This window comes from Alexandromys fortis, unplaced genomic scaffold, assembly GCF_014885135.2.
Source record: "Alexandromys fortis isolate MF-2015 unplaced genomic scaffold, M_Fortis_MF-2015_v1.1 scaffold_4, whole genome shotgun sequence".
NCBI lineage: Eukaryota > Metazoa > Chordata > Mammalia > Rodentia > Cricetidae > Alexandromys > Alexandromys fortis.
In genome coordinates, this window is record NW_026067944.1 from 5,462,989 (window position 1) to 5,484,548 (window position 21,560).

Below are 21,560 nucleotides of genomic sequence, written 5' to 3' on the forward strand. Positions count from 1 at the left end.
CATTACACACTCATCTAGCACGCTCTCATTACACACTCCTCCTGCATGCACTCATTACACACTCATCTAGCACGCTCTCATTACACACTCCTCCAGCACACTCTCATTACACACTCCTCCAGCACACTCTCATTACACACTCCTCTAGCACGCTCTCATTACATATTCCTCCAGCATGCATTCATTATGTACTCAGCATAGCTGAGTATCCTAAGGACTTTACAAATAGCTCTGGTATATAAACATGGATAATTTCTTCTTTTAAAATAAAGTTACAAAACTGATTTGGTCTTATTCAAACTATGAGAAACAAGAGATTGAAGTTCTATGAAATAGTAAAATGAAAGAAACAAAAGGTAAGCACAGCACACATAAATCCACAGTTGGAAGTAACTCTAACTAAAGGCATGTAAATTATATATGCCTTCTACTGAGACATGAGAAGGGCCAACTGATGATACTAAGGTGATACAGAGAGCTGGCAGTCCAAACTCCCCTGTAGACTTATACTTGAAGAAGTTTGTATAATTTCTCCAGCAGTATGAGGTTGTTAAACTGCCTTGATTCCCTTTTAAGAAGTAATTGTTCTTTAGCCTGACCCAGTCCAAAGATTGCAGTCTAAAAGTTGGCTGTACTACAGGTTTTATTTCTTCTGGTGTGCATTATAAAAGTTTCATGTATTTGCAGAAAAAGTGGTTTAAAATATTAAACACTAAAAGGATAATGCAGCTTAATAATTTATCACTGTAACAATGGGTCACACAAAGTTCAGTACATCATTGAAACACAAAACGTCACCTCCTTTGCTCTGCAGCCTGTTGCCTTAAGGCCACCAGCACTTCATAGATGACCTGATACTTGCACCAAAGCACATCATCTTCCCCCCACAATGCTTTTCTTCCACTAAATATTTGCATGCAAATCAGTCCAATTTTTATTAAAATTATAATTTATGAAAATCAAAATTTTTCCTTGAAAAATAGCCAATAATATTCTATAACAAACTTTTATAAGGACTTTGCAAGTTCATCTTATTTAATCTCCTCAGCATCTCTAGGAAATAATCACAATCACTGTCTACAATACAGAAAAGGAAATTCAGAAAGAAACATGACTTGCTTTAGGACCATAACTAAATTCAAGCATCAGACCTTGGAATCTACTCTCATCAACCTCAAACAGCCTACCACTAACGTCCAACACAGAAGGGATAGCTTTGTCCTGAAACACAGCACATAACTGAGTTTCAGAGGATTCTTCTGGATGATCAACAAAAAAGAAATGCTGAGACTGACAATGGTTGTAGGGAGTCAGTTAAGGAAAGACCTTAAACTGTAACATGCAGCCTACAGATGGATTATGGCTTGACAGGACTATGGGTGAGGGGTCCCTAACTGGCCACATAAAAGTGGTATGCTATGGTGACACGGGGGACAAAGAAAATTCACATTTATGATGTGTAGAAAAGAGGAAGGAAGTTACTATAATAGAAATCAATGTCATGACATTAAAATTTGAACAGTTTCAGGTTTGATGAAGTAAGTAAGTGCTTCCAAAATTCTTTAAAAAAAAAAGACTATAAAAATTAAAAGTACTCGACTTTAAAAATCTTTTATAATTTTACCTTTTGGTTTCGGGGTAAATCTTGAGCGTTTGATGGAGGCTTGTAATTCAGAACTAATCTTCTAAATTCCAAAAGATTGAATAATGACTGAAAAAGAATAATTTAAGATATCTAAGTGAAATTTCTGTCAATGGAATTGTGACTATCACTGTTACCAAGACTCATTCTTGATAATTCTACTAGTTACATAAGGAATTGTGGCAATTATCAAAAGAATGCCTATTTTCTCCCTGAGAACAGCCTACTTATGTTTTAAAATAGTATTCTCATGTTTAAAATATTTTTGAATGGGGGTTGAAGGGAATTGAACCCAAGGCCTTGTGCATGCAAGGCAAGTGCCCTGGCTAGTATGCATATCCAATACCAAAATATTATTCTTCCTAACTAACATTTATCCTACATGCGAAGTACAAAATGATACAAGAACATTTTTAAAGCATACAGAGTATTACATTATTAAAATCTGTTTACCTTACTATGTCATTAACAAGAAATTTTCTTAAAATAGATAAAATACAGTGAAGAAGTTTTTAGATGTGTTCTATTTTAAATTATTTACCAACAAAAATTGAGTACAAATCAATGTATTCATCAGATGCTAGGGACAAAGACACAAAATATTATATATTCTCTTGATACCCAAGAAAACACAGTAGGAGACAAATGTATAATTGTAAAAATGAAATAACGCAAAAGTCCACAGTAGGATAGACATTCAAGAAAACCTTTCTTCTTGGTGGTGTTTTAGCTGCTGGAAACTGAATCAAGGCCATGAACTTTCTCTACCACTGACCTCAATTACTAGTCACTCATAATGACCTTGACTGTTAGCTAAAAGGGGTACTTTGTAATCCACTATCATCATAACATTTGTTCAAAATGAAATATACAATAGTACATACTAGAACACATACTTAATAGATATAAATTCATCTGAGCATCTCTGCAAGATACTCCTTATAAATATTTTACACACTTGTAACTATTCCTTCAAGTTTGACAGTGTAATTATACTTCTTCCTTGAGTCATATTTTGTACAGTATATAAATTGACACAAGCAACGATAATGTATTGAATTTTATGATATATATATTTGCTTACATTATATGACATAAAAGCAGCATCACAAATCAATGATAACAACTTATTTTTAAAAAAAATAGGTATTTGTAGTGTACCTTTAAATCCCAGCACTGGGAAAGGAGAGGCAGGACAATCTCTGTGAATTAAAGATCAGCCTGGTCTACCAAAGTGAGTTCCAGGACAGCCAGGGATGTTACAGAGAAACACTGTCTCTTAAAACCAAATAAAAATAACAATATAATGATAATAGTAAATAAAATTAAAAGTAGATAAATTTTGGTAAATCTGGCTCACTATTTGTCTTTAAAAAAAAAAAAGAGGAAGGGAAAGCTAAGTACAAACAGTGAAAAGCAACTTCTAATAGAAACTATGAGAAAAGCGACCTGTATTGACTTATGTATAAGCCCTTCTCTTTTGTTTCTTTTTTGTTTGTGATTTGTGATAGCATCCTGCTGCACAGCTCTGGCTGGCCTTAGTCAGGCTGGACTTGAACTCAGCGAAATCCACATGCCTCTGTCTCCTGTGTGTGCTACCACATCCAGTAAAGATGTTCTTAATTAAACATTATGAGCAGATAAAATAACTCATTTTCTTGAACTTATTGTTTTTGTTCCTCTGAGAAGGGATCTTACCAATGGCGCCCAACTCATTTATTCACACATTTAATAAATACTTACGGAAGACCATGGCATGAACAACACTAGAGGACAAAGAAGAAAGCATAGCTAAAATAAGCAGTCTCTTTTTCATGAGAATTATCATCGTCTGACTGCAGATTAAAGGATGAAAGGAGTATAAATCAGAAGGGATACAGCTAAAGCTGCAAATGAGAATCTAAGCAGAAAGTGCCATTTTAAAGCCAGAGCTTAATCAAGCGAAAGGTTTTGAGCACAGTAGCAGGAGTAGGGAAATCAAGCAAGGAAAAGGAATACAGAAAAGCAGAGCTTTAGAATCTGTAAAACATCAAGAAGGGAAATCATCAAACATCATACATCTCTTGATAAATTCCACTGAAGATTATGACACACAGAGGACTTACTGGAGCATTGCAAGACAAAAAAGATTAGCAATGCAGCTGCACTGTCTTAAGGTGAAGCAAGTGATGACCTTGAGAAATGGTGACTGCAAAGTCACCTCCTCAGTGCAGTGGTAGAGGAAGAATGCTTGAGATGTGAATTGTAGAAATGGAATAGAGCTGAAGGCGGAAATCTGAGCCACTTTTGTGATGCATTTTAAGAGAAAATTGCCAAAGAGGAATGAGAATCCCACTACAGGGCTTTGAACTCCCTCTGGAATGTCTTCCTTGTTTCTGAACAGTAAGAATTTCCTTTGGTTTGGGTGTGCAACAAACCTCTTCCTCCACTTTCTCAAGGTTTTTGAAGTAAAGGATTCTTGTAGTCCAGTTCACTTTCCCAGCACTTCAGAGCGCCTGTCCACTGAGAAGCACTGCTGCTGTCTGCTGATCTGAGGAGATGACCTATTGACCCTCATCTTGTCTCATGTTAACTGTGAGCTGAGTGAGCTCCGCCCCTGGGAGAGTCTGAGACTGAAACTCCACTGAGCATTCAGCTCAGTTGGAAAGAATTCCAACCAACTCTGCAAATTCCAACGAAAGTTCTGGTACTAATGGAGGCCACTTTAGGTGAAAAGCTCCCTTTCTAAGTAAGCAGTCACATCTCGGCTCATACCTGAGAATTAAGTGATGCCAAAAAGGAAAAAGAAATAAACCTAATAACTAAACGTACAATAATAGCTCCCCGAAATGACAGTGAACATTGGAGATACAGTACACACAGTTGGCCATGAGTGAACGCATGTTTCCTTCCACAGAATTCCAAAGTTCGGAGCTTCATTTCTTCCCTAAAAGTCACTTTTCTTAGGATGTGATAACCAAACTTCTAAAGGGGGAAGATGATTTGTTATAGGCATTTAGATTTCTGCTAGAGAAGTCAAATTTCTTTAGTGGCTATGTTTGCTATCATAGAATAATAAAATTTAAACTAATAAAATTACTTCTTTCTATTAAGGAAGAATACATAGTTTTTTTTCTGGTATGTTCCTTTCACCCACACAGGCAGGCACACACACACACACACACACACACACACACACACACGTGCGTGCGCGCACTTGGTGACCTAATAGTCTTGGGGTAAGTGGATGGTTACTCCCTCACATTAGAGCTGAGTTTGTAAAAGAACTCATTAACAAACAGAGTTTCCGCTGCTCTGTTGATAATAATTTATCAATTCAAGTGGGAATTTCCTGTGAACACTGTCAGGAGACCTGAAGAGCACTTATCTAGCTATCATGCACTGGCTGTGGGCAGGAACTTCCTCTGCTTGAACTTCCCCATGAAAAGCCTGGCAAGGCAGAAGCATTGTCCCCACAGTGCTGGAGAAAGGCAGCCTGGTGTACTCAGGAACACTGGGCTCACAGCTTCACATCTGCTCCTCACAGGTCAAACTGTCTAAATTATGCCATGAATGAGTAAGAGAGGAGAAAAACCTAAGACACCACCGTAATGCCTATAGGGCTCTCAAGTAGCCAATAAATGCTATATATTGCTTTTTTATATTACAGAAGTGAGTAACAAATTTACAATGAAGACTACTGTCAAAGAATGGGTACATATTCATAGTAATCCAGATATCTCTCAGACATTCAACATTTGTGAAACCAAGTAATGAGCCATCTTACTTAGCAGTGTCTATCATAACATAGTAAGAACGAGGCAAGTCCAGAAAAGCAGAGGAAATCTACTTATATGCCCATGAGCCACAAGGCAAGAGGTGGGGCTTAAGACCTATACTAACTACACAGAAAAACATTAAAATCACAAATTAGTCACCTAACAATGACAACAGCTGACAGAAAACAAAAGGCATAAGATACATATGTCACTCCGCTGAAGCCAACATAAAAACATAGACTCAGAAAGCTACAAAGGAGTCTTGTTGAACATAAAAACAAATGGCACATAAGCCCAACGACTTTTAAGTCCTTATTAGGAACAATACACAATTAAGCCACATTTTAACTGTCTTACGGAAAAAAACAAAATATTTATAGAATGCTTAATTTAAATTTTGAAATTTGATTATTCATATAAACAGAATGAAAATTATGACAATTGTCATTGTATAAAAAGCTAAACTTCAGAGATTATAATAAATGTATTATCAAAAAATATTATTTCTAATTGAGAAGATAGTGGGTATGTGTATTTACACACATTTCCTATTCTGAAGAAGCAAACAAAACATTTAGCAAAGATTTTCTAAGGTAAAAATAAAATGTGCTAATCTTGAATTATCAATATTTATTCTTTCAAGTACTCTAACATATGTATTGTGATGTATTTACATATAAACACCAGCATCAAACAAAATGCCCCTTAAATCAACTTGCAATTGTGAATATAATTAGTATATTTTATAAATATTTCCCTAAAATAGAAATAGCATGATCTGAAACACAAAAAAGTTAATTCTAATTTCATACCTTGGTTACAATTATTCTCTAAACTTTTAGAGAAATACCCACAAAACTATCTTATTTCTACCACTTCAGAAATCAATAAAATAGCAGAGGTTACTAACGGCAAGGAAGAAGGAGAAATTAAGCTTACGTAAATGGAAGGTATTAACCTGTGTTTCATTGAAAGCTTCATATTGGAACCAGGCATTGTGCTACATGAATGTAGCACTCAGGAGACTGAGGTCAGTTGAGCTACCTAGCAAGAACTTGTTCGAAAATTAAGCGTGTTTTTAAGAAGATACTCTGTTTGAAAACAATGCAACTTTTAATTAACTAGATGTGATATCTCCAACTTATAGTCCTGGCCCTCAGAAGCTGAGGCAACAAATTCTAGGTTCTCAGCTAGTTTGAGCTATACAGCAAGAACCCATCTACAACAAAGAACAGAAGACAAAAAGGTCACACTGGTAATTAAAGACAAAAAGCGCTAGGAGATTCTGAAGTCAAGCCACTTTATATCACATACATGAATCCTGCCTGAACTTCTACTAAAAATATGCAAGAAACAGGACGGCACACAGCACTGCTCCTCAGGCTCGCTGATTGAGAACTGAATCTCCACCCTTACCTGAATAACAGCGCTAAACCAGCACGTGTTGCCGACGTTCTTCAGCCCAACTGGAGCTTTGTCTTGTCTTTTTCTATCATAAGGATTTCGAGAATCCCTCCAAACTTCTGTAGGTGTTCTCTTCAAACATGCTTTATTCTCTGCTATGCTGGCTTCAAGAACTCTTAAGAAATGAAAATACAGTGTTGAAAAAAAATACACTATTATACAACACACTAAACAACTTCTTATTGTGGGTGAGCATACAGGAATTGTTATAGGGCTAACACACACACATCACACATACAAGTGTCCATGAGCCACACAGGGATAACCAGGTCATGATTAGCCTGCATGTGCAACAGTGGTCCCAAGAAAGTACAACGGATATGGACTTTCCTTTGCCTAATGGTCTAGTGCTACAGCACAGCCACTGTAGCAACACTAGGCTGTGTGTGTGAGGATGCCAGCACAAACAAGCCTACTGTGCTTACACTACCTACAATCATACATAGCACACAACACTCAGCAGCTCTGACACTGCATATATGCTTAATATGCTACACCATTTGCCAATATTTTACAGTATTCATACCCTATTACAAACATACTCTAAAATGAACGCCACAATGTGCTGGCAGAAGCTTCATACTTCTAATGTTTGTCTCTGAACTGCAACAGGGACCACATGGAGGTGTTAGCGATGATATAACATCTGGGTTTTTGTACCCACATTCTTATGAAATTGTCTCTTGACAACTTTTTTTTGGATTCTCTTCAATATTAACCTATATGGAACATAAGTATATAGTGTTTCAACTAGAAAACACCGACACAGACTGGCAAGACGGCTCAACTGCCTTTTTAGATTCTTTTGGGCCTTTAGAACTTGATGCTTTGACAGAGTAGATTACAGTGTAAGAAGTTAAAACCCTGGGTAAGGCATCTCTGACACAACTGTTAAAAGCTAGACCTAACATGGTCACTGTCATAGTTTTGATGCACAGCACTTCAAAAACTAAACAAAATAACCAGGTTAAATATGCAATGACCTTATCACTCATTGATGTACATACCTATAAACAGAGGAAAAAGATCAAAAGTTCAAGGTCACCATCAGATACACAATAAGACCACGTCTCAAAAATCCCAAAGAAATAAATATGTAGAAGAGATTACAACTGAAGTAAAGATTAATAATCTAGCAATCTACATTTGTAAGGTGGCAATTTCAATATAAACCCAATAAATATTTAATAAATTTTCAAAAAGCTAGGCTCACAATGAAAAAATTAAGAAAACACATGACACAGAATTATAAATACTAACCCAGGATATAATCTTCTAGATATTTTCATATTAATAGGCTTATATAAATTGATGTAAACAAAAATATATGTGCATTTAAAAATAACATTTGCAGCAAGTATATCTTTTATTTTATAATCTTTAGCCTCCACAAAAAGCACACACAAACATGTCTATGTACACACAAAGATATCAAATAGTATCACTATCCAAAATAATTACATACCGTATCATATATCCAATTGAAGCAAAAAAAAATTACCTTTGGCTTATTACCAAAAAAAAAAAAAAAAAAAGTAAAAACAAAAAACAAAAAAACAAGCTTGAATCCTGTGATAAATTCCTAAAGGTAGACTGGACAATAGATTCAAAAGAACAAAAAAAAAGAAAAATTAAAGAATAAATTTGTGACAAAATTATGAGTTCCATAATTAAGAAATATTTAAAAGGTTTAGAACTTTAAATAAGAAGTTTGATTACATAAAATGTAAAAAATACAAGCACATATTATTGTTTTTTATTTAGAATGAAGTATATCTCAATGCTCTTAAGATTTAAGTCTGTCTTTTTTTGGAGTACAGACATATTCACACACACATGCTGGGTCTACACTCTTACCTGCTGATGGCTTGTTCTTCATCGGTTATTCCAGTCTCCCTGAATGCCTTATTTGATTCGGCCAAGCTCAAAGCTATCGCCCTCTGAAGATCATCTTTGTCATCTCCAGTGAGATCGATCACATCTGAAAAGCAAAACTAGCTTTCTCAGAATTAAGGCAAACAAATGAAAGTGAACTCCCACCACAGCGACTGTATGCCCAATAAACCTTGACAAACCAAAAGCCAGGACCAAGTTAATCCTCTATGTTATAAGCATGAATATATCTTTAAAAATCCAAACATGGTTACCATAAACTATCCTTAGTAACTAAATAGTTTCTTCTACAAAATCTACCAAAAGTAGTGAAAAGAAGAAAATTCTTGGTATTTATTTACTGTGTAGCATCTTATTTAAAAGCTAATGAGCAGAAAGCCTACTGGGAATATGGTTTATCAATAAAATGCAAAACAACCACTACCAAACACTTACATTGGTGCTTTCTGATGTGTAAATATCACACTAACAAATCACAGAGTAGGGGGAATTTGTGTGTGTGTGTGTGTGCGTGTGTGTGTGTGTGACATTGTTGATAGTTTTTAGTTCTAGTGAAAAGTAGGAAAGGAGATGCAAGGAGCTGTCACTTTTTGTTTTTCTCTTCTGTACCATGTGATTAATTTAGGACATTTGCCTTTCTTGTCACTGAAAATAAGATTTTCATTTACACAGAGGTATGCAAACAAAAACACTTGGTCCATTTCATTGAACACTATGAGTTTTACTTCTGTATTCAATGAATAAAACCCATGACTATTACCACCACTGGTAAAACATACTTAATGCAGTTCTACAATGTATGTTGGTCAATTTCCTTGACAGGAGTTGTTGCTATGAATGCTATTATTACAATTTAAGAAATGATAGGAATCAGCTTAATAAGAGAATACAGAATTGGAAAGAGTAAGATCTGGAACTCATCAATACCATCACTAAATGGAGACTGATGGTAGAAACAAGGGAGCAGCCATGATCCTACTGCTTCTGCTTTTCCCAGTGTCCTTAGTAGACATGTAGAAGTTGTTCTATCAGAGTTCAGCTGCAAGGAAGTCACTCACAGAGCAAAAACGGCACTCTATTAGCATTCCAGCATCCAGGCAGAGTCAAGTGGAGGTTACTTATCGAGGTTCTCTATCCCCTAAGCCAAGTTACTTAAGAAGTACACAGTTACTCAGAGCCGCCCTACCGGCTGTCTTCCTGGTGTGGCAGAGGACTGAAGCACTGTGGTGGTCAGATCTGCAGTCACTAGACAAGACTGAGCTCAAGGGCCCTCCCTCAATTCCCTGCAAAGAAGTCTGCAATTGCTTAATCCCTTGGATTAAATGCCTTCTCTGAAATTACCAATCATAGTTGATGTTTCATGCCTAGAAACTCACTTAGAAACAGCAACTGATTATACTCTTTACTTACACTCTTTCAGGATCCATGAATTGGAGTTCACACAAAAGCAAACAATAGCAAGGATGGTATATTTTCTCCTATCCCACAAATGCTAAGATGCTAATAACAGTGTAGAAATAAAGAATGGTACACAGGCTCCAGGTCTAAGACTTTTACTTCTTAAACCCCATGTATTTTGCCCTACAATCAATTTTTTTAAGTGATCTATTGATCCCTTAAAGAAGGGATCAGAATTCCAGAAGGTAGAGAATATAATCACAATAATATGGATATGTGATACCCTCTGCTGCTGTTAATATTTGCACTGCTGATGCTGATCAAGGCACCAGTACCAAGGTGAATTTCTGTTATTACTTAGAAATAAACACAATACTTAAAAAAAATCAGTGTACCTTAAGAATATAAATTTTGATCAAAATGCATAGTTTCTACGTGGCAACGCCTGCTATAAATGCTAGTACAATGCTGGGGTTGCAAAGTTAGTATTTCTCATATTTTGATTGAAAGAACAAATGACATACTATAAAGGATGAACACCCAAACTTCAATTTTATCAGTCGTTGCAGAGCAACTTCTGTTAATGACTGATAGAGAATTCTATCCAAGCTCAGAATTTTGAAAAAAAAATTATGTTTCAACTACTATGATCCTGATAGTTTCTCAGGATGTAAAGGCTTTTCTGGAAGAACCAGTTCATCAGCTGCCAACAAATGTGATACATTAGCATATTATTCTTTCATAATATGGATGGAACTACAACTATCAACACAGTTTACAGAATCATGTAAGGGTGACAGATAAAACAGCAAAACACTGGTAGATTTTAAAATATAACAGCACTGTATAAAAGGCAATTGATAACCACCACCCAGTGCAACATGAGTGTGACTGTGGATTCACACGGTAACTCAGCCTTAGGAAATTAAGAAGCATTGAGTTTGGGTATATTAAGCAGAATAATCATTATTATTTGAATATTCAGTTAAAACATTCCTCCCTTTGCTAAATGAACATCTGTATGAAGCTAGATTTTCTTCACAAAACAGAACCAAAGCAACTTATTCTAACGGAATGGAAACCCTCTAACACAGATCTGAGATCCCAGCTCTTTTCTAATACCATAGATAGGAGAAAGGCGTAGCAGCATAAAGGGGGTACTAATTGCTAATTTGTTTCAGAAATATATTCTATACAAAAATATTTACCTCACAGAATAGGTTGCTATTTTAACTAAGAATTAGTTTTCTAAGCTTTTCTGAATTTTAAAAATGTTTTAAACAGTTCCTGAATTAGAATTATCTCAGAAAGTATTTCATATCAATGAAAGCTCTTTGAAGTCCGTCATAAATTTGTGAGTTTAAAGGAGCCCAAAGATCAAAAATGTGCCACGTTATTAAATACGAACATGTTCTACAAGACTTCTGGCTGCACAGGACTGGGGCTCTTGTAATCTGGTTTTTATAATCAAGTTGGCAAAAGATAAGTCACAATCACCTGACCAACAGAAGACAAATGTCAAGAAACATTGCTACAACCCTCTGTGCCAGTCATTCCTGTGAGGAGGCCAGGACATGACAGCAGAGCAGCAATTCTGGTTGGACAACTTGTCCTCCCCAATGGGGCCCAACCCTGTGCGTCCTGATTTCTGATCCCATCTAGACCACAAATCATATCATCTGCCTTTCCCTGATGGCATTACAAACAGAAGACGCTTATTCTTCCACTGGTATAAAAAGCTAACCTGTCTGTAGCTAGAAATGACCACACTCAGTTGTTCCTGCTTCCTGTCTCTCTCCACATCTCTAATCCCCGAGGAGGTGGGCAGCTACCCATCTGTACCCATCTGTAATGCAGATGGAAACTGGAACCTGCCTCTCCTGGTATTGGGCAGCAGTACATTTTAATGATGGAAAGGGTTAGCTGAGACCAGATGCTATCAATTCTTGACTGACACATTCTTCCAACAAAGGAAAAGGTCTCTGGTCTTTTTATCTATAAAGCTGTTGTAATTACAATTTTCTTCATAGTGTTCACATTTCTCTACAAAACTGTTTTTCTTCTGCCATAGTTTGAGAACAATGTGGCCATCACGAAAGGAAACTTTTATGACCCACTCACATTTTTTTATAAATTTATTTATTTATTATGTATACAATATTCTGTCTGTATGATGCCTGCAGGCCAGAAGAGGACACCTGACCTCATTACAGATGGTTGTGAGCCAATATGTGGTTGCTGGGAATTGAACTCAGGACCTTTGGAAGAGCAGGTGATGCTCTTAACCGCTAAGCCATCTCTCCAGCCCCCCACTCACATATTAAATTATTTCGATTTTAAGTATCATTTTGCTTAACAAATTAGTAAGTAAAATATAATTTTAATAATGGCTAAATGAGAATTTTCTGTTTTGTAATTCATGAGTAGCTAATTTTCTCTTTCTGATAGCTATTGTTGGTTCTCAGCTATTGTTGGACTACATCTGGAATTAACTAAAACCACCATGGCTGGGTGCACCTGTGAAGATGTTTTTCTGAGTTAAATCATTTGAAGAGGGAAGACACACTTTTAAGCCAGATCCACCTTTAATCTGGGACACACCTTTTGCTAGCAGCCTATATAAAGGGACAAGGAAAGAGAAGCTTGCTCTCTGTGCCTGCTTGCTCTTGCTAACAAGTCCATTCCTTCAATGGTATTAATGTCTACTTTGGGATTCTGGCATGTACTGAAGACCAGCTGAAAAATTAAGCTTTGGGTCTTACTGAATTTTTCCAGGGATTGGCAAAACAATGAATACATTGGATGCATAGAGTCATCAGTTGTATAATGAAGACTAGCATTTTCTGTATGTTTATTGAAGAGAGCTGAGAATTAACTTGGCTATAAACAAGTGGTAATTGCAGAAGTAAATTTAAAGTCAAAATAGCCTTGGTAGGAATTTCTATCCATATACCAGCATACTATATGCATGTATCTGCACCATAGCAAGACTTCGGGAAAACACTGGAAACTTTTTTGCTATCTACTCTCCCTGGAGATCTCTTTGAGAACAATTCAAAGACACTGAACAGATATGATCGATGGACAGTTGGAGGAAGAACACATACCAGGGCAAGGCAGAGTTGAAGTAACAAGTTAGAATGCCGAACCAGAACTATACACGGCATGGCTTGTTTGAAGAGAAAAGCAACCTAGGAAGTGAAGGATGGGAGCTCACATAGGAGACACAGATCAGAAGTGAGGACTCTACTGAGCCTTACAACTCAGCCTCAGAGGCTGCTGCTCTCGCTGTTTGTGTCAGGAGGCAAAAACAATTCAGCCTCAGGCTGGGCTGTGGCTCACTTCTCTCCACAGCCCTGTGATTCCTTCCTCACTTCCCCTCAGGTATTTGTTCAAACGTGACCTCACCCAAAAAGCATTCTCTAAGGACAGGACCTAAAATAGTCATTCCTATTCCCAGCCAGCCACACCCAGAGCACCACCTTGCCCTAACATGTGGTTCTCTGTGAACTTCTGAGAACTCAGGAGTATTATTCTTCACTGTCATTCGTAAACAAAACAGACTGTATCTTTCAGTGGCTTAATACGCTCCCTAAAAGCATTGATAAATCAATACGGCTGTACCAAAACAACTGAAACATAATACCCAAATATGAAACATAAATTTCAAAAATGTATAATGACAATAATAAGTTGTGAGTATGTGTTCCCAATTTCTACAATGAGGACAGATAAGGCACTACATTTTAAAAAATACTTCCATATAAGCAGATACACATAGGCAAAGTGCCTTCTCCACTCTCCATCCACTTCTTCCCTACTCTGATTTATTGGTTTTCACATAATAATCCTACTATTCTGTTTTTCTGACTGCTGAACACACAGTCTCTACAACTGTAATGGATAGACAGGACTTTCTATGATAGGAGCTACAAATTTCAACATTATTTAACTTTAATTTTGATTACTGGCAAATATACTGTTTAGTTAAAAATATAATTCTCATTTTAAGAACAGCTACTAAACTTATAATGGTAGCATCCATAAGGAAGAAAATGAAAAGTAATTGGGGAGTCATTCAAAAATTGTCACTTGTTTTCTATATCTTCCATCTTGGAAGGTGAAAAAAACTGAAGTTAATATTCCATGTTAGTCCACAACTATGAAAACAGTGGCCAGCATTCTCTCCTAAAACTCAGAAAATTTTTATCATGGAAAGAGAAACAGGCCTTGAGTACAACACCAGCCTCAGAAATAAAAGCTCCACTTGAAAAAAAGGATGAAATAAATTTTAAAAGCTATCCAGGCCGTTCTATAGTCCACTTGTACTAGAATATTCCATATCGGCTTGAAGCGTCTTAACATATCAATTCAGCTGCACACTGCCACCCTGGTCTAACCTATTTCTAAGCTTAACTTTGGGTATTGTGAATGACCAAAACAGTTTCACGTAATAGAAATTTCTAGACAGAGTTGTAACTTTCATTGAATTTCTTTTTCTACCTAAAGTAAGTTTTAAAAAGTGTGAGGAATGGAAAGAGGAAAGAGTCTGTTGATAACTCCTCAGATATGAGGACAGAAGCTGCACCCATCGTCATCTGGACGTTAAATCACCCTGGTCAAGCAGTCCACCCATGATCTAGATTCTAGGATGGAACCTCGAGGGTTTTCTCATTTTGAATGCCATTCAGGTTGTATGGAGCCTAGGCACCAATAGCAATTCAAATGTTTGAAGAGCCTACTACTTACTTAGCACTCATGCTAATGTATTATACCAGTTTATCTAAAGCTTAATAATACTGTATTACTTTCTATGTTATGATTACCTACCCAAATCCCTCTTATCTTTTGATCCATATTTTGATTGCTCAACTGGGGTGCATCTTGCTCTGGTGGACATATACTGTTTTTGTCCTGTTTTAAAAAAGTTTAAAACAATTTAATAGTTGTGGTATAAAATAATACTAATAGATTTAATATTGGGCAAAATCTTTTGTATAGTCATGGCTAAGACACTGTGTGCCAAGAGCCAAAAATATCATTGTTTCCGCTTTGATTCAATTACAATTATGATAGCCAATACCATGCATTGTAAACTAGTCCACTTTAATTGTGTATGTGGTAGGGGCTGATGTGTGTGCAGAAAGTCAGGGACTCATGTCAGCATCCTGCCCAATTACAGCCCACAGTATTCCCTGGAGACAGGGTCTATCATTAAGTCTAAACTAACCTGGAAACCAGCAAGGATCAGTGAACCTAGTCTCTGATGCGTAACAGCAAGCACTGCGCTACACAGAGGTTTTCTATGTGGATTCAGGGGTTTAAGCACAGGTCCCCATCCTTGTACAAGAGCTTTATTCACTAACACTCATTTTTCTTTTTCTAAAGATCTCATAGAGTTTCCTTCCTAACCTAGGAGCATGAGGCATTCTTTGAAAATTTGTTATTTAGTATTGTTTGGTTTATACAAGTTATGAAAAGGTTAAATATACAGCAAAAAAAATTGAGCCTTTTTCCAGAATATAACAAAGTATTAAATTGTAGTAAAGAATATTATGAAGAGTCACCCAGTAAATAACTGAAGTTCTGGAAACAAGTTTTCTTCAAATTGTAACTTTTCTCTCAAAAGTAAAAGCCAAACTAAAATATGAAATGGCTTTCCTATTAAAAGTATTGAAAAGATTATGACTTCTTCAATATTACAGAAAGGGACACAGATATAAATGTTCTTCAAATCACTGGAAAACATTATAGTTCCTTTTTCTCTAAAAGAGACATTCAAGTACAAATAGTTATTTGCCAGCTTACATAAATGCAGTAGCACATTTATTAGGAATTTTTCAGTTCAGAGGATAGATTTTTGCCGGCATTGAAACGAGCATGTGATAGACTGGGACCATGATTTTATTTGTCATCAAGTTCTGGCTGAAGAAAAGAAAGAAGAATAATAATTTACAGAAAATGAGTAATAATTGACAGAAAATGAAACTTTTCAGTATCTGAAACAAACTATTATAGAGTTTCAAATACCAATGTACTTCAAATAAAACTGAGAAAGTACTCAACAGTGAAGTATTTTTTTTTCACATCTATCCCTGAGAAATTCTGCCCTGAGGGCTGTCACTGCTTTTCCCTCTAGACTCAGGCTTGTGAGCAAGTCTGCACTTACTGACACTCACTTGTAACAATTCTCAATCTTTCCTTCCAATCCATAAAAACTAAAAACACACAAAAATCGCTTCATTTCTCAACAATGCCTGCACAGTCAAAAGTACTTTTCAATATACTGCTGAATGTGCCTCTCAATCGTCAGTTCTGAGGCTTGCTAGGTCAAACTGAATCAAACTGGTTCCTAACAACTCTTCTCCTTCCAATAACTCTACAAGACAGGACACAAACGCTGCTCCCAAAAGTAATGACACTGGAGTGTGACCAGGAGGGCCATCATGTAAGTACTCATTAAATTTCAACACATCTGTGCCTCAGTGATCGATAGAGCGAGCCCCAAGCTTAGGGGATCACATTAGTAATGAAGCCACAGCAGTGAGCAGGGCACTCAAAATGACCATCAGCTGAGTCCAATTACAACCCGCTATGCCAAATGTCGGTGAAAAGTAAAGTGATTGTGTGTGTGTGTGTGTGTGTGTGTGTGTGTGTGTGTGTGTGTGGTTATACATATGGGGGTGGTGATCACAAGACATAGCCTTCTGAATGTGAGCTGTGTTCTCTCTAAGCGAACCTATTCATGTCACTACCATCAGTGTCCACTAGCATTTTCACTGGTGCTCACTGAAAGTCTTGAACAGGTGCTATCATCTACCTTAAGCCATATCGTCTCCTTTGCACAGCAAACAAGCCTCCTATTAGGACAGTCTCACAATTCCATTGTTCTCCCTCTGTTCATTGATCTTTGTGTCATAAGCACAGCATTAACAACAAGAGTTCCCACGTGCCCTCCTAAAATCTTACCTCTCCAACTAGCGCTCAAGGCTGGACTATTTGCCAATTTCCATCTCTAGTTGGCTTCAGGAAAAACTATACTTTGTTTTTTCTGTTTTTTTTTTCTGTTTTTATTAAAAAAAAACTATGTAATCAATTCCTTTTTCCACCCCAGAACTGGATGCTATTCTCAAACACACATCCTTCCTATACTTAGAACCCTTCGCTTTCTCCCAGCTTCTTCCAACATCAAAATGTTGTTTCATTGGTCTTGAAGGAGATTTTTTTTCTATGCCAAATTTAGTGGCATCAATGTTCAACGAAATGATTTCCAAATGACAGTCCTTAGCAGCACACTTTGGATACTGGAAAGACTTGTTCCAAGCAAGAGGGCAGAGAAAACAATTTCTAGCAGGCAGTTGCTAGCTACTCTTAAGACAGAAATAACTTAGACTCGAGAGGAAAAGGTTAGAGACTCTTCCTGGCCCAAAGAAGAGTAAGTTAAATACTAGGTGGCACCAGGTGTTGCAACTTCAGCTCATTCTGTTTTATTGTCAGAGTGTAAAGAAAGGAGGGAAAACAGGAGAAACTGAGGCTAGAGGGAAAGACTGCCCAAAGCCTCAGTTATTGCTGAACTTGACATAAGCAGGAGGCGCACCTCATGCAACCATGAAAAGGGGAAGGGAAGTGGCTCTCCCTGCTTCTTCCTAATTTCCATGGCCACAAAATGAAACCATACATGCTCCTCAAACATGTTAGTGATCTCGTGTCTCACATCTATAGCACATAAAAGTGCTTACATTTTATATATACTAATTTGATATTTTAAGTGCTTAGGACTAAAACCATGGCCAAGTACATTCCTTAAATAATACCTCCTATTTCACGTTAATTAAGCCATGGGAATGTCAGTAAACAGTAAAAATTTCTATATGGTACATGAGAATATTCCCGTGATGATGATAAGCTAGGGTCTTGGGCAAAGTCATATAACTTGACTCAAGGTGCAAGAGAGAGTGCATGGTGTCTCCAAACATTTCGCTCAAGGTGTGTGTGTGTGTGTGTGTGTGTGTGTGTTTTCATTTTGGATTAAGGAGGATTTTGATTATATGAAAGCCTTCTCCTCAAACCTTTATTTTCAATGTGGAGGAAAGGAAATTTTATAATATAGTAAACTTATAAATTTATAACCTCAAAGCAGTATTTGGCTTCTACTGAAGGCTGAAATTGACAAATGACTATCCACTTAAGATTCTAGACTTTTATATTCCAAAGTCATGTATTCTATAAGAGATACTCACGTCACTAATAAAAATTTATATTACTTTTTGTTTATGCTTCACTTCTGTTTAATGAGTAAAAATAATACAACATCAAAAGAAAATTTCACTGCATGCCTATAAAACATTAAGAAGAAAAACTTACTTGCATCTGCTTGGCTTCCCACACTGATGTATCTATCGTTGCCTGGAAGTGCTGTCTGGTAATAGGAGGTCTCCTCCTGTGGAGGGGTCTTGGCATTCTTTGCAGTGAGGAAAGCCACTGCTAACTCCAAGTTTCCATTACTATCCTTCAAATAGCAAGAAGGGAACATCCAATGATTTTGGAGTAAAGGCATCCAAAATGTATCTAATTTTATCTTGAATATTTTGTAACAAAAGTCATTTTGATTTGAATATATTTTAATGCAACTCTAAACAGTAAAAATTTGTCACCCATATACTCTACTCAATAGTTATTTTTAAAAACTATATTCATTATTTGATATTCATTATTAAAACTTCTATTACACTGCTAAATCAATTCTATTTTCTTAGATACCTATTCATTTGGAAAAATACAGTCATGAACTTCTAATTTTAAAAAAAAGAGTAATCAAGATTTTTTCTAGGTTTTGCTGTCAGAATGGAAAAGCGAATACTTAAAATATGGTTTCTTAACAAGGATATCGGATGCATACCTAGGAGAAACTTAAGAAAATGTCAAGAATTCTTAGTACAGCAGAGGGCAGAAACACTCATGCCATCAAGATAAAAACTCTTCCCATGCACACATACACACAGCAGTGCTCATCGAAAGCACAGCTAACTAAAATATGTTAATGTTCACTTAGAAGTAACAGAAGGCTGAGAAGCTGTATGAGAAGGCTTGCTCAGCTTTATCTTTAGATTCTCTAAGAGGCTGATTAAAAGTAAAATGTAATATGAGCCTCAGGACAGCTAACTGAGACAGCAGAATAAACTCAGATGTTAACCAAGTCATCTCCACAGCGGCCACAGTCAGGATGCAGAAGGCCTGGCTGTTTAAGCAGAAAACCACTAGAGCATTCTGGACACTGAAATTACATTTACTTTAAAAAATCTTGTGCTGGCTGTGGATTAAAAGGAAACAGTAAGAGCAGAGTGTGCTATCACTGTTAATATTGTTAAGGTAAGACATGACACAGTGATCAAAGTAACGATAAAATTATCAACAGCCAAAAGAAAAAACCAAAACCTGCTCTCAGTCTCACGGTGGCAGGAAGTTAAGGAAAGCGTGGCTGGGAAGGCAACACGGCTTTACAGTGTGCTGCCTTTGTGCCCATGATGAGACTCTTAAGTGACTCATCCAAGATACAATAGGCCCCTGTTAGATAGTACATTGCTCATAAAATGAACTGCAGGAATGACAGCTGACATTGACAAAGCATCTATTAGGTGTCTACAAGTGTGCTAAGTGTTTTGAATGCCCTGCTTCATTTAATGAAAACCCAGACACATCAGGAGCTTTGCAACTTGGCAGTTATTCAGATTGTATGACTAAGTATAGATTCTTGCTATGGCTTAGACATAAAATGTTCTTCATGGGCTCCTATGATTGAATACAATTCAATAGATAGCAATGGTTTGAGAAGTTGTTTAACTTTCTAGACAGCTAGGCTGGGTGACAAAAGTCACCTCTGCACAGAGAGAGATGTATGCATAACTCTCCCACTTTTCCCAACTCTGCTGCCTGTTCTGACAAGATCTGATTGTGCAGTCTCAAGCTCCTTCCACCATTACCTCCCCACCATGAGACAAATTAAATCCTTCCTCCTCTATGTATCTTTAGATGTGTGTGTGACATGCATATGTCTGTTTGTGTGTGGATGCATACATGAGTGTAGTGCCTGCAAGGGCCAAAAGAAGGGGTCAGACCTGCTAGAACTGGAGTTACAATGATTGCAGGCAAACTGATGTAGGTGCCGTGAACTAAAATCCAGTCCTCCACAAGAGCAGCAAGTGCTCTTACCACTGAGCAATCTCTCCAGCCCTCCCAAATTGTTTTTGTTGGGTATTTGGCCACAGGTTTAAAAAAAGTAACTAACAGCATTTTCAAGTTAAACATCATGAAGTCAGTGACTGTGGTTACCAAAGCACAGGACTTGTTGGTATGTTGCTAAAGAATTGACTCATTACTAAACACCTTGAAAAATCCTAAAGGCCATCAGTTAGGGTCTAAGTATTCTATTTACTCTCTCAAATGAAAGTTTGTGAAGAAGAAAATAACATACCAAAGGAATGTGGACAAGACTTAATTTGATCTATATTTCTCAAGTTTAGTAAGTGGAGGGAGTTTCCCTCAAATTTCCAATAGCAAAGTGATGAGCTAAAGTCTCATCCTCTGTGATCTCCTGGGAAAGGCAATTTCGAAAATAGACTTGGAATGGATTAGTCATGTATTTATCAGAATGAAAGACTGGTAGCCATCTAAAGGTCAGGCTCCTCAGATCTGGGGCTGCACTCTGGAATCCTCTAACAACAGCATGTACAGCTCAAGATTAGCACCCTCAGGAACACTGCTTCATCAGTTTTCTCCTGGCAGATGAGACAAAGCAAGCTCCCAGCACAGTGGTAGACACTTAGCCTTATTCGGGCACCTGTGAACGGCTCCCGCAGCTCCATTCCGAGTCTCCCACACGCTGCTGTGTGTCATGTGGGGTGGGCTACTGAGCATCTCCATTTCCTCATCTCCAAAGAGGGAGATGGAAGCATTTATCTCTTGGAAATATAAGAATAAATTAACAAACCCACATAAAGAACTGAAAGCTGTTGGTCCAAATTGTCTGGTGTTTAGTGAACACTATCATTGATGATTTTTGGTACGATCATCAAAAAAAAAAAAATACCCCAAAATAAAGTATCTCTGGAAATAAAGCCCTCAGGCTCGGAATCAAGGACCATTTTAACATTTTCCCCATAGTTAAGTTACAAAATCTCCGGAGCTATGTGCGGTGAGGGGGATAAAAATGTTACATACAAATGAGCTCGAAATACATTTCTATTTCAAGCAAACACTTCATTCTCTTGATCACTCTCACTGAGAACTATCCATGGGACTTGACTCATCTCAGCACCTCCATGGGAAAATGAGGGTGTATCTAGAATGCAACCAAAATGACACATTGCATGTTGCGCATATTACTGAAATTTGAAGCTGAATAGCCT

General features: G+C 37.0%; 1 protein-coding gene across 4 annotated transcripts in view; it reads right to left on the reverse strand.

Annotated features, from left to right (window-relative positions):
• Usp25 (ubiquitin specific peptidase 25) overlaps positions 1-21,560 on the reverse strand; it is a 102,900-nt gene that overhangs the window by 57,484 nt on the left and 23,856 nt on the right. For 2 of the 4 annotated variants that reach the window (XM_050148788.1, XM_050148790.1), the window contains exons 3-7: positions 18,520-18,664; positions 14,986-15,069; positions 8,722-8,845; positions 6,817-6,979; positions 1,625-1,711 (exon numbers count right to left, since the gene is read on the reverse strand). In XM_050148788.1, coding sequence (XP_050004745.1) covers positions 1,625-1,711; positions 6,817-6,979; positions 8,722-8,845; positions 14,986-15,069; positions 18,520-18,664 — 603 coding nt within the window. The remainder of the gene's footprint in view (positions 1-1,624; positions 1,712-6,816; positions 6,980-8,721; positions 8,846-14,985; positions 15,070-18,519; positions 18,665-21,560) is intronic. The other 2 variants (XM_050148789.1, XM_050148791.1) reach the window with 1 other exon arrangement.